General features: G+C 39.0%; 1 protein-coding gene across 1 annotated transcript in view; it reads right to left on the bottom strand.

The window, feature by feature from the left end:
- Positions 1–8624, bottom strand: part of LOC134667707 (tudor domain-containing protein 6-like) — a 29242-nt gene extending 20618 nt beyond the window's left edge. The window contains exons 1-7 of the mRNA XM_063525130.1: positions 8462–8624; positions 6736–6865; positions 6406–6555; positions 4690–4839; positions 1585–1711; positions 900–1047; positions 151–282 (exon numbers count right to left, since the gene is read on the bottom strand). Coding sequence (XP_063381200.1) covers positions 151–282; positions 900–1047; positions 1585–1711; positions 4690–4839; positions 6406–6555; positions 6736–6865; positions 8462–8602 — 978 coding nt within the window. The 5' untranslated portion in view covers positions 8603–8624. The remainder of the gene's footprint in view (positions 1–150; positions 283–899; positions 1048–1584; positions 1712–4689; positions 4840–6405; positions 6556–6735; positions 6866–8461) is intronic.
- Positions 8625–12783: the final 4159 nt, after the last annotated feature.

The raw sequence follows: 12783 nt of genomic DNA, 5'->3' as shown, positions 1-12783 counted from the left end.
AAGTCCCCAACTCGCTTTGGGATAGCGTGGGGACTATAGCCTAAATCATCTACTGCTTGAGAGGGGGCCTGTGCCCAGCAGTGGGAGGTATATAGGCTAATTAGACAAATTAAAATGAATAAAATTTAAGTAAATGTTATAGAGACTCACGTCCGCTAGATGGCAGCAGTGTGCGTACGGCGGCGATACACAAAACTCAGGCGCCAACGGTTGTATGCAGCTCGATGTTACTGGCCGCTGTTCACCTGTGTCCACTAGGAACACTTCCTCCTTGTTTGTACCCTGTATTTAAATAAAAAAAATGTTTTCATACACAACATGGCACTCACGTTTTTTTTTACCGTGAGACCAAATGCACGCAAGGTGTTTTGATTTTTTTTAATCATAGTCCCATTGACTATGATTAAAAAAAAAATCCGACGTGTAGAGTCACACCATTAGTTAATCTAAGCTCTACAGGTCGGATTCCTTAACCGATTTTCGTGAAATTTCGTGAGCAGATTCGATAATTGTATGGTTATTTTTGCCGATACATTTTTGTAATATCTTGTAATGGCGTTACCTCAACTCTAATGAACATGGACCGGAAGTACCCCTGGGTGTCCCCCGCGTCGTGGTACACGCAGCAGGTGAAGTGGGCAGGTCGTCCAGGCTCACAGGTACCAGGTTCTTACCTCGACCCTGATGAACATGGCGCGGAAGTACCCATGGGTATCCTCCGCGTCGTGGTACACGCAGCAGGTGAAGTGGGCAGGTCGTCCAGGTTCACAGGTACCAGGTTCTTACCTCGACCCTGATGAACATGGCCCGGAAGTACCCCTGGGTATCGTCCGCGTCGTGGTACACGCAGCAGGTGAAGTTGGGCAGGTCGTCCAGGTTCACAGGTACCAGGTTCTTACCTCGACCCTGATGAACATGGCCCGGAAGTACCCCTGGGTATCGTCCGCGTCGTGGTACACGCAGCAGGTGAAGTTGGGCAGGTCATCCAGGTTCACAGGTACCCGGTTCTTCTCCTGGGAGTAGTATGCTGTCATCTCTTCGAGTAGACTGGAAAATTATGTATTTATTAATGCCTTTAGAGAATAATATGTCGAAAATAGGCGGCCAATGGTCAACCACATGTATGGATTGACGTTTATCTGACATGGCTATGTTTACGTATTACATTTGATGTGCCCCTCTCCCGCAAAAAAACGGCAGACTATTTTGTACCGAAAATTATAGACATAGCGTTTCCGTTGGTTATATGTTATATCCTCCAAGGCTAATACCAAAGAAAATTTAGTATAGAGGCGTATTATCAAAGTAGATTTTGTAGTCACAATAAATTTACTGCCTTCTTTCGACACAGGATTAAAACTTTTAGAACGCCATTTGACTTTGATCCTTATTCTTGCACTGATATGTGTTAAATTTGTTAAATATCAAAAATAGTCGCCATCTCGACCATAGGCCAAAGGTATAGTGCTGGGTTCGAATATTGTTCAAGAAATGGGCCCCTGGAGTTATAAGAGCAACTGCAGTCAGGTTACATGCTAGTTTGCCAACGAGGTGTGATTTAAAAAATACTGTAAAACGGCTTACTTATAGGCACCAGCCTGCTCCACAACTATCCAGAAAGTGGAACCGTCGACGGATAATATGGACGCTTCATACACCGTGTCCGTGTCGAGAATTGTCTGCTGCGGCAGGTTCACCACGGCTTTAGGATCTGAAAACAATACTAACATATATTATTATTTATTTTAGGTTTCGCCTACTTATAGACAATAACATTTCGTTGTTTAAGAGTGTAAACCTGCTAAATTCATTTTTGAAATAAATTTACTTTTAACAGTCTATGATTTATTTACAAACAAGATATATAAAGTGGTATTACTAAAAGAAATTAATTTAAATGAAAATTAAAAAAAAAAATGAAAAAATGTTTATTGTGTTAAACAGTACAATTTGAATACAATTAGTTTTGAGTCCTCCTTGTAAGTATATGTATACCTGTATCAGGAGAACCCGCTCTGTATTAATGTATGTAGTTACATAATTTTAATTCAGTTAGTTTTATTCAGTTAGTTAGTTCAATAACTAGCTTAAATCTAAAATAGGCCCCCGAGGCATTGTACCAAGGATGCTGCCAGGAATTTCCTCGCTGTATCCCAATGCTGATACGTTGTGCGAGGTAGCCGCCAGCTCTTCGGTCACCAGTTACGTCAATCAGACGCTTCGCGATTTCTGCGAACAACTTATGCGCGCTGGGACCCCATTTACCTTTAAACTTTAATGTCTGTCGAAGTAGATACACAATTCACTATATTCAAAAATAGATTAAGCAGGCTTTTTTAAGGTTGTTTTAACTTTTAACACTCTTGGTTAACTAAAAGCTGTGATAGCGCTCAACATGGCGAAAATATGAACTCTATGGACTTTCATCAACTATTCAATGGGAATCCATGATACACAAGTCAATACAGATGTATTGCATAATTATTTTCGTATATCTTATCCCACCAAAAACATAAATGTAAAAAAGGAGAGCCAAGTTCAATACAAAAATTATGCTTGGCTGTGGGGCTCGCCGCAAAAAGAATGGAGATCTAAATGAGTGCCACTGCCAAGTTCTATGCAAAATCCAAATATGTATTTATAGGAACAAAATAACATTATAAACAAGTATTAAACTCTATTTCTTTGCTTTATTGGATACCTATAACAATTGCTGTGATTTAAAAAAATGTGAGATCTTAAAGTAGGTTAGATTTGACTTGGCCAGTTTTCATTATATCAATCATTTTATATATATTGTAATTCTGATAAAACCTGGCCAAGCCAAATCTAACCTACTTTAAGATCTCACATTTTTTTAAATAACAGCAATTGTTATAGGTATCCAATAAAGCAAAGAAATAGAGTTTAATACTTGTTTATAATGTTATTTTGTTCCTATAAATACATATTTGGATTTTGCATAGAACTTGGCAGTGGCACTCATTTAGATCTCCATTCTTTTTGCGGCGAGCCCCACAGCCAAGCATAATTTTTGTATTGAACTTGGCTCTCCTTTTTTACATTTATGTTTTTGGTGGGATATCAATACTTTTTGTAAAGAAAACTAGGCAGGTATTGAGATTTAATGTTTTTTCTTGTGTTTCCGCTGTATGGTTTTTACTTCTGTTCTTTGTATAATTATGTGGTACCGCGTGCCGCCGACGACACACCGTTGGCCGGTTGTTTAGAGCGTATTAAAAGTTTTTTGTATGGGGACACCACTTATTTTTTGACTAAACTTTATTTTAATATAGCAATTATAATAATACATATATTGGGTTAGTTTCAAATATCTGCTTGTAACGGTTCCAACGCTACAATAAAAAAATATTTTTTTGTATGGGGGTAACCCCCCCTATTTTTTAACTTTTTTTTATTTTTAGATTTTTTCCTACGCTTACACACAATAACTGAGTTGGATTCCAAATTTCATCCTTCTAGGTCACCTGGAAGTAGGTTAGGTTTAGGTACTTATATCAGTCCCAATAAAAAATGTTTATTTTGTATGGGGACCCCCCCTATTTTTAAACTTTATTTTATTTTTAGATTTTTTCCTACGGTTACACACAATAACCGAGCTGGATTCCAAATTTCATCCTTCTAGGTCATCTGGAAGTAGGTTAGGTTTAGGTACTTATATGTCAGTCCCAATAAAAAGTGGTTTTTTTGTATGGGGACCCCCCCTATTTTTTAACTTTATTTTATTTTTAGATTTTTTCCTACGGTTACACACAATAACCAAGCTGGATTCCAAATTTCATCCTTCTAGGTCATCTGGAAGTAGGTTAGGTTTAGGTACTATAAGTCATAAGTCAGTCTTAAAATTTACGACTTTTTGACCTTCATACCTTTATAACCGTTTGAGCTAGCTTCATGAAATTTGGGCTTCTAGATATCCTTATGGATATAATTAAACACACGTAGTTTTATGTGTTTACGTCAAAGATGTTTTGAGTTATAGAAGGGTCAAAAGTGGCACCAAGTGGTTCGTGTAATATTACACTCGGCGCTGGCTAGCCAGTTCCTTTGCTTGAACTTGGCTTGACACGCTGCCGCGTGTCTAGATTTTTACAGAAACGTACGAACGTGTTTTGCTAATACAAAAATTACTGACGTTGACTGAAGTAGCATGACAAATACGGACGTTTACGAGAGAATACGATGGAAAACAATTATGCAATACATCTGTACCGACTAACACATGTTAATTTTTAGGGTTCCGTACCCAAAGGGTAAAACGGGACCCTGCTGTCCGTCCGTCCGTCTGTCACCAAGCTGTATCTCACGAACCGTGATAGCTAGACAGTTGAAATTTTCACAGATGATGTATTTCTGTTGCCGCTATAAGAACAAATACTAAAAACAGAATAAAATAAAGATTTACGTGGGGCTCCCATACAACAAACGTGATTTTTGACTGAAGTTAAGCAACGTCGGGCGGTGTCAGTACTTGGATGGGTGACCGTTTCTTTTTTTGCTTTTTTTTTTGCATTATGGTACGGAACCCTTCGTGCGCGAGTCCGACTCGCACTTGCCCGGTTTTTCTTTTTGCCTTTTTTTGCATTATGGTATGTACGGAACCCTTCGTGTGCGAGTCCGACTCGCACTTGCCCGGTTTTTTTAAAGAATCCTAGTAGTTACTCCTACCTGCGATGTTTAGATCCTGAATGTCGGCGGCGACACACTGCACCTCTTTCTCGACCGTGTTGTTGCCCACACTCTCGTTGGAGCACGAGGTGCTGGAGAACGCTATGAGCAGCTGCTCTCGCCGCGGTCGCCGGCGCATTGGCAGCTTTTCTGTAAAATAAACTTTTCTTAAAAAGTATATATAAAAATATTTTTCTAAAGGACCATGGGCAACTTTGTATGGAGCCTTGCCCCAAAACCAACAGAGTTGAGGGTTAGGTCATTAGATAGGTATTTCTCTGTACTTCATTTCCAATAGGGTCCAAGTAAATTAATTGCTGCAGGGTAGATATTCGCGCACCGCCGGACGAGCACACTGAATGATTTGCCGCGCTCGCTCGGCGGTGAACTCTATTGCCTAGGTAATAAGGGTGACGACATTTTGACTAAAATACCAGTAACTCAGTTCTGCGATGGAATTCCGCTTGGTGCCCATAGAACGAAATGAAGTACAGAAAAATACCTACCTAATGACCTAACTCTCAACTCTGTTGGTTTTGGGGCAATTTTGACGCATAGTCCTTTGGTCTTTTTAACATTAAATCACCAAGTTCTTGAGGCATAATTTGACTCGTTTTCAAGCAAAAAGTCCCACTTCGTCGTTTGTCATAAGGACGCTTTGACAGGTTATTCGTATTAAGATACGAGCAAATCTCGTCTTTATGGTAAGTGGCAAATGGGATCTAGACTTTGATACATTTAAATGATTTTTCCGTAAAGTCTAATCCTAAAGATTACAGTCTGGTTTAATTAGAGTGTACACGTTTTCTATTGAAGGGTCGTCAACGCGCATGTGATGATCCTAGCCATGCAAGTATCCATAGGTCCATGGTAAACAATTAGGGAAACGGCATAGGGATTGCGCCAAGCGAGACATGCACTCCTTCAACATCCCAGTTCATAAATGGGAGGAGCTTGCCGAGGACAGAGATAAGTGGCGCAAACTGGTGTTCGACGTTCGTAAAATCCACGATGACGCTTGGTTTAAGACTCTCGCCAATAGGCGAGCCAAGCGTCATATGCCCGACATCTGTTCGCCACGGGCACACTACACCTGCCAGTTTTGCGGTCGTGGTTGCCGCTCCCGTATTGGCCTATACAGCCATGAAAAACGTTGTCGCCCTGCCTGACACTGTTTGTATAGTCTGCAAAAGACTGAAAGGCCTTTGATAGGGGGCGCCACCTGGACCAGGAAAGCCATTAATAGAAAGGAATAGAAACAACTGGGCAGAGGCCTGTGTCAGAAGACACGCTGAACACTAATCCGGACAATACGATGTGTTAGGTTTTAAGTAAATTTGTTTATAAATGTAATGTAATACTGTTTTACTTTTGGCAATAAAGGCTATTATGATTATGATTATGAATACTGTTTTAGTTTCGGCAATAAAGGCTATTATGATTATGAATGGTGGCCTAGCACATAATTGGTGCGACAGTATCTCGTCTTTTTCTAACTATGTTAATGAAAGAGGGACGAGTTATCTATCTCGCCGCGAGATTCTGTCACGCCAATCTTGTGCTAACCCGGCTGGTGGGAGCATTAGCAGCCACTCGTTAACTGACCATTAGCAGACTTATGTATTTTCAATGAAGTTCAAGAATTGTCAGCTTTTCAATGATGGTATGATGATTTGCTACCAGGATGGTATACATAATCAAAAGTATGATCTTTACCTTTTTCAGCCGGACACAAGTTAGCGCAGGCGGTGGACGTGGTGGGAGCAGCTTCGCTCAGCACATCCATGAGATTGGTTGGAGTCATCACTGGGTAGTTCTTGTAAGAGTTGTCGTGCACTGGCGCTATCTCAATGCTCTCATGTTTTTCTGGAAATTAAAGTTTAGTTTGTTAAATTATCATGGTGTGGGAAAACAGACTGTTATCAAAAATGCTATAGTATAAATGCCCTTACTGGGATTCGAACCCAAGACCATCGGCTTCGCAGTCAGGGGTCATTACACTACCTACTAAGCTAGACAGACGGTCATCAATGTCTATGGACTTACCAATGTTATCAATGGACAGGTTGAACTCGGTGATGAGATAGATGTACTCGTCCAACTTGTTCATGCATGACAGGAACCGTTCCTTCAGCTCCGATGGCTCGCAGTTGAGCTGGTTCACAAATGTGCGACTCTGCGAAATATATGATACACATAATTATTATAGGAAATCTTTTGTCATGTTTCATCATAAGTTTTTGTGTTCATATATATGACAGAACTGGTAGCTCTACGAAGGCATCATGGGACCAGGCATCGGCTCCATGGTCCATATCACGCACACAAGTCCAATACAATGTTATTGCAATGACACTGACACTATTAACTACATATGGGTACTGTAGTGTATTAAATATGAGGGTACTTCAGCAAAACCAGTCTGGATATGTCAGGTACGCAAGCACATGTGTCCGAATGTCACTAAATCATGAATGCATACCTATTCAACCATGACCCAAATCTTAATGCTGGCTCAGCATTCAAAGCTAAGGTCAGAACAAAGAGCTAATATCAAATTTCATTCAAATACCAGACGCACCACTACATTCAGCAGTGTTTACAATAAATGCCCCACTTTATGGAACATACACACTCTGTGACAATCACACTGTTCATAAGTTGCTAGGCCTATATGAATAAAGCATATTTGACTTTGACTAATGCTGTTAATGTAATCATTTGACCAGGAATGTGGGCCACCTTCGGGCGCCCCAGCCACTATAAGCTTACAGGTTCCTTGCGCCGACATATACATATGTATAATGTATAAAATGTAGTAGGCGAACCCTACACGCAAGATCCATATTGTATATATAGATATTTATTGACGTTTAGGGTAGTGTATTGACGGATCACAATATTTCGCTGGATTTCTGGAAATGCTTGTGATCTGATCCTAGATCCTGGATTGTGATATGATAAAGATTGTGATATGCGTGTAGTGTCGCATTTGATATTTATCGCATCAGTAATTTTCTCAGTCTAGAGTCCATCACGTCTGCCTTGTACAAAGAACACTTCATACTGACTCGATCCGTATTGATGGTGTAGGGTGTGCTGTGATCCGGCCTAAGATACATAATAAATATCATGATAACTATCACAATATTTATTCACGTGTAGGCTTTGCCAATATAGTGATCTATCTTAACGAAATCATCATCATCTCAGCCATAAGACGTCCACTGCTGAACATAGGCCTCCCCCTTGGATCTTCATATAATAATAAATATTATTATTTTAAATAAATATGTGTGCCGGTTGGAAGCGACCCGCATCCAGTGTCTTCCGGCGACCTTATCAAGGTCGTCTGTCCATCTTGTGGGTGGACGTCCTACGCTTAGCAAAATAAATGGTCTTTATTCACTCAGTTTTGCAAAGCATTGGTCCTACAAGCATCTCTTAGTTTTAATGTTGAATAACTTAGACAATTGGTCACATAGCGGATGCATATTGAACAGGTCCTTACAAAAAACTACTGATTAGCATCATAACAAATTATTTACAAGCCAAAAATTGTTGGTTGTAGTATTCTACTCCATATTCTACGTGTAGGTACTTTACCTGGCTTAAAATCTTTAGAAACCACAAGTATACCATTTGGAATTTCTCTTCATATGAATGCTTTCCTATTTGCATGAGAAAGTAGCCCAAGGTATATTTATCTAGAAAGCACATGGCTACCAAGGTAGTCATACAATAAAACTTATTATAGTACGAAGTTACCTACCTGCGCCTTTAACTTTCTTATGTTATTGATGGCTTGGTCGCATTTTCCAGCCAAGACGCTGATCCTGCCTTCCATCTCATGACGGCGGTGAAGCGTCAGAGTCGCCAAATCCACAAAACTCCTGAAATTATTCGTTAACATTTTTCACACGTGATAAAACTAAGTTTTTTAACTACCCTTTATGTTGTAGTATGAGGATGAAATAATTACATCGCGATGGCCGCGCAATCGTCTTGGTAAATATGAGATTTTATCCTTAAGTACAGTAATTAATATTCATTCAATTAAATGGAAAAACTTGAGAAAACCCATAATACACGACCGGCACCTATGCAAACAAACGAGAGAGAAGAAAAACAACAACATCAACAGTTTGGTTCGTGAAAAAAAAAAGAAAAATAGGTGTTGCTAGGGTATATGTACAAGTTTCCCCGTTTACGTTAAAGTGCTTAATATGGTTTTCACCACACCAGCTCGGAAAGGCATAAAAAAACAACTCAAAATTTATTATTTTTTATTTAGTTTTCGAAATGCAAAGTACACTTCGAAAACTAAATAAATAAATAATAAATTTTGAGTTGTTTTTTTTTATGTTTGTTGGTAGTATTGACTTTTCAATGATGATTTTGGATGATAAATAGTTAATAACATTCATTTGGATTTGATTTTGTTTGATATTTGCTTCGGGTTGGTTTGGTGAAAAATTTTGTGTTTCATTCGGGGGCAAATTTTGTTTAACCCTCGTGTTTTGAAACCCTCGCAACGCTTAAGATTCCGGTTTTCGAACCATTCGCTACGCTCGTGGTTCAATTTTGGAATCTTACGCTTGCTCGGGTATCAATATTAGCACGAACGGTTAAAAACAACTTTGCCACCTTGTAAAACAAATAACTATTAATATATAGATGGTCGGTGGTAAAACGTAGGCGCGAAGATATATCGTCTCATAGAAAATTTGAATTTCGCGCCTTTTTTTACTGACAAGATTTGCTTGACCATCTGTTATTTGGCATGAGTCGCTTGTCAGTGGAGCATAGGCAGATGAAATCATACTGTATTTTTCTTATGTTACCTACTTATTTTTACCCAATAAAAGGAAGTGTAGTTTTTTTAATCAACTGTTATTGGCAAAAAGGTTTGCGAGAATTTATTATACATATTATAATGTAATTAACTGATAAAACTAGCACACGGCGTCTTCATAACTGCATAATGTATTGAAATATTAATTTTTAATTATATTTGCAGTAATAGCCCCTTGTTAGTTATTTGGTCAAAAACTCAATTGCATTTTTTTATTTACATATTTACCATTTAGTCCGGGACAGTTGTATCCTTTGGTAACACTGACTGCTCACGTTTCTTTACACGCACGCTGCGCTGATTTAAAATATAAAATAAACCAACGTAAAACATGGCAAACAAATGGCACCTTGTAAATAAAACCTTTACAAGATGCTATTTGTTATATAAACTTAAATCAATAATTATATAATATATACGCTAGTGCCATCTATTGGGTTTATTCTACTACATTTCCCTACCACTGCGTGATGATAGATGGCGCTAGTAACATAACGTGTCTATAAATTTCGACAACAGATGGCGGTCGCAGACAAAATCGTATTGCCATCGTATTTACTAAAACTGTTTTTTTATTTATTTAACTAGACAATTTTAGTACATAGTTCAAAGATGCTTGTGTGGTGAAGAAATGACAGGTACCTAGGTCCTAGGTAGGTAAAACCATGGTATAACACATGAACCGGTAACACAGCGTGGAAAAGCCACCAACGGCACCAAAAAAGTAGATCGACATGATCGCTTGTTGTGGAGATCTTTGGAGGACTGCGTCCAACAGTTCTTTCTGATTATATGATTAGTGTTAGCTACTTTTTACAATCTATCTTGGTTACTCACAAAAGTCTCAAACATTTGGGAGCTTGATGTCTTGGCGTTAGTTTTCTTAGTTATCATAATTTAATGGGGTACAAGCAGCGGACAAGCCAAGTACGATGAAATTATGACCTGCATAATTTCCCGACAAAATTCGGCCGACAGGGAAACGGCCGCTTTAAGTAATATGAAGATGAGCAATGAATAATCATGAATTTCATTATACGGCCTCTGTGACCTCTGTGGCACCTTCCTGGATGGGCATTCATCTTTAAAAATGTGAACTTGATTGGATATTAATCTGAGTAAAATTGTGAAATGGTTTGTGTCAATAAAATCCCAACTACCTAATAGGTATCATAAATGTGAAACTCTGTCTGACTGTTCGTTACCTCTTCATGCTGTATGAAGCTTATACATTCTTACTGCCAAGTTCGTGCAAAGTTAGCGTGGTCAGCCTTCTGTTTTTCTTGTCCCGAACAAAATTAACTGTTTCTCCTACCCCGTCATCATCATCTTCTTCCTCGCGTTATCCCGGCATTGGAGCCTGGGGTCCGCTTGTCCGCGCAACTAATCCCAAGAATGGACGTAGGCTCGAATCTAGTTTTTACGAAAGCGACTGCTATCTGATCTTCCAACCCAGACGGTAAGCTAGGCCTTATTGGGATTAGTCCGGTTTCATCACGATGTTTTCCTTCACCGAAAAGCGACTGTTAAATATCAAATGATATTTCGTATATTAAGTTCCGAAAAAGTAAATTGGTACGAGCCGGGGTAAGAATCCGCGACCTCCGGATTGAAAGTGCGACTTTCATATCATAGCTTTACTGCTAGGCCACAAGTGCTTAACCCATCATCATCATCATCATCATCATCAATATTTAAGAGCTATGCTCTTGTCGGTGGAGTACTGGGCGGGAGGGATCATCATTTCGAAGTTTGTGCAGCTAATTTAATTGAAATAGAACTTCACTTAGGTACAGGTAAATTCGTTTAGTTTCCAATTATTATTATGATGTATATTTACTTGTAGATGTTTAGGATAGGTATTCAAAGTTTCCTAATAACGCCACTCTACTCTTTGCTGGGCCAGCCTTTATAACTCTCTTAACCCTCCTGACCTTAAATAATACTAGCGACCCGCCCCGGCTTCTCACGGGTTGACAAATTATACACCTAAACCTTCCTCAAGAATTACTCTAATGATAGGTGAAAACCGCATGAAAATCCGTTGTAGTTTTTGAGTTTATTGCGAACAAACATACAAACACACAAACGGACAGACGCGGCAGAGGACTTTGTTTTATAAGCTGTAGTGATGATTAAAAACTAATAAGGCTAGGAACCAATAGGCTAGACTAGACCATAGATTAAATTTAAAGGCACATTAATATTTAAATTATTGTCGCGCATAACCAATCGTAAATTCAAGCGCAGACGCAGCATTGACAACTTAAACACACGTAATAGATCCATGATAGATCATTCATAGTTTGCACCCAATTATTGACTATTTTCGTAGTGCCACTGGCAATCTATTACCATTAATATTGAATTAATGTACTTAAATGTTGTAATTTTAGTTTCAATTTTAAGGCAAACCAGCAAGCCTATTATGGATCGCTTTATCCACATTTATCCACGTGATAAAACAAGTGTCACTTTTTAACTCCGCGGGATAGACAGACGGACACCGTTTTATCACGCTGTCACGTAGACAAATACGACCATCATATCCGTACTGGTAATGTATGGAAATATAGTGAGTTTTAATATAATACACGTATAAGCCCTAATATTGGTAAATGTTATCATGGAACTGATCTGATGATGCAGTCGGAAGGTATCCAAAGAAACTCTTCGATGTAAAAACAAACACATTACCTAAACTCAATGGACTTTAGGCTCATTTGTAAGGTCTCGAAAAATATTTGATAGACATGCAAAGGAGAGAAAGTACAGTCGGCAATAAAAGTATATATCAAAAAATATTTTTGACGGTTATTTGTTTTGAGCGTAACTTTGATTGTAGGGCAACGACTACTTCGAAGGGTTGGTGATACGCTTAATCCACATTAAAAGCAACGTCCTATACCTTACCTATAGGAAACAAGTGTTTCAAGTATATTAGGTACTTAACATTCTAGTTCGTCTATAAGTCAAGCGGGCTAACACCCAGGTATATCAATAAACGCCATTAACGCCGATCGGCGTCGGCGCGGAATTAAGATAAACGGAGTGACAGGATAATGACGGCGCGCGAGGAGCCGGAGACTTATTCTGGATAAAATCGGTGTAAAACTGCATGATGATGGAATTTAACATCGGTAGGTACATTCTCGAGCACTAATCCTTTCTTCAGGAGCTCAAGGTTACACTAAGATTTTCGGCAATCGTTCATTCTCGTACAAAAGACATTGGGCCCG

The sequence above is a fragment of the Cydia fagiglandana genome, chromosome 9 (genome assembly GCF_963556715.1).
Source record: "Cydia fagiglandana chromosome 9, ilCydFagi1.1, whole genome shotgun sequence".
Taxonomy (NCBI): Eukaryota; Metazoa; Arthropoda; class Insecta; order Lepidoptera; family Tortricidae; genus Cydia; species Cydia fagiglandana.
This window is presented reverse-complemented; position numbering and strand designations above follow the sequence as displayed.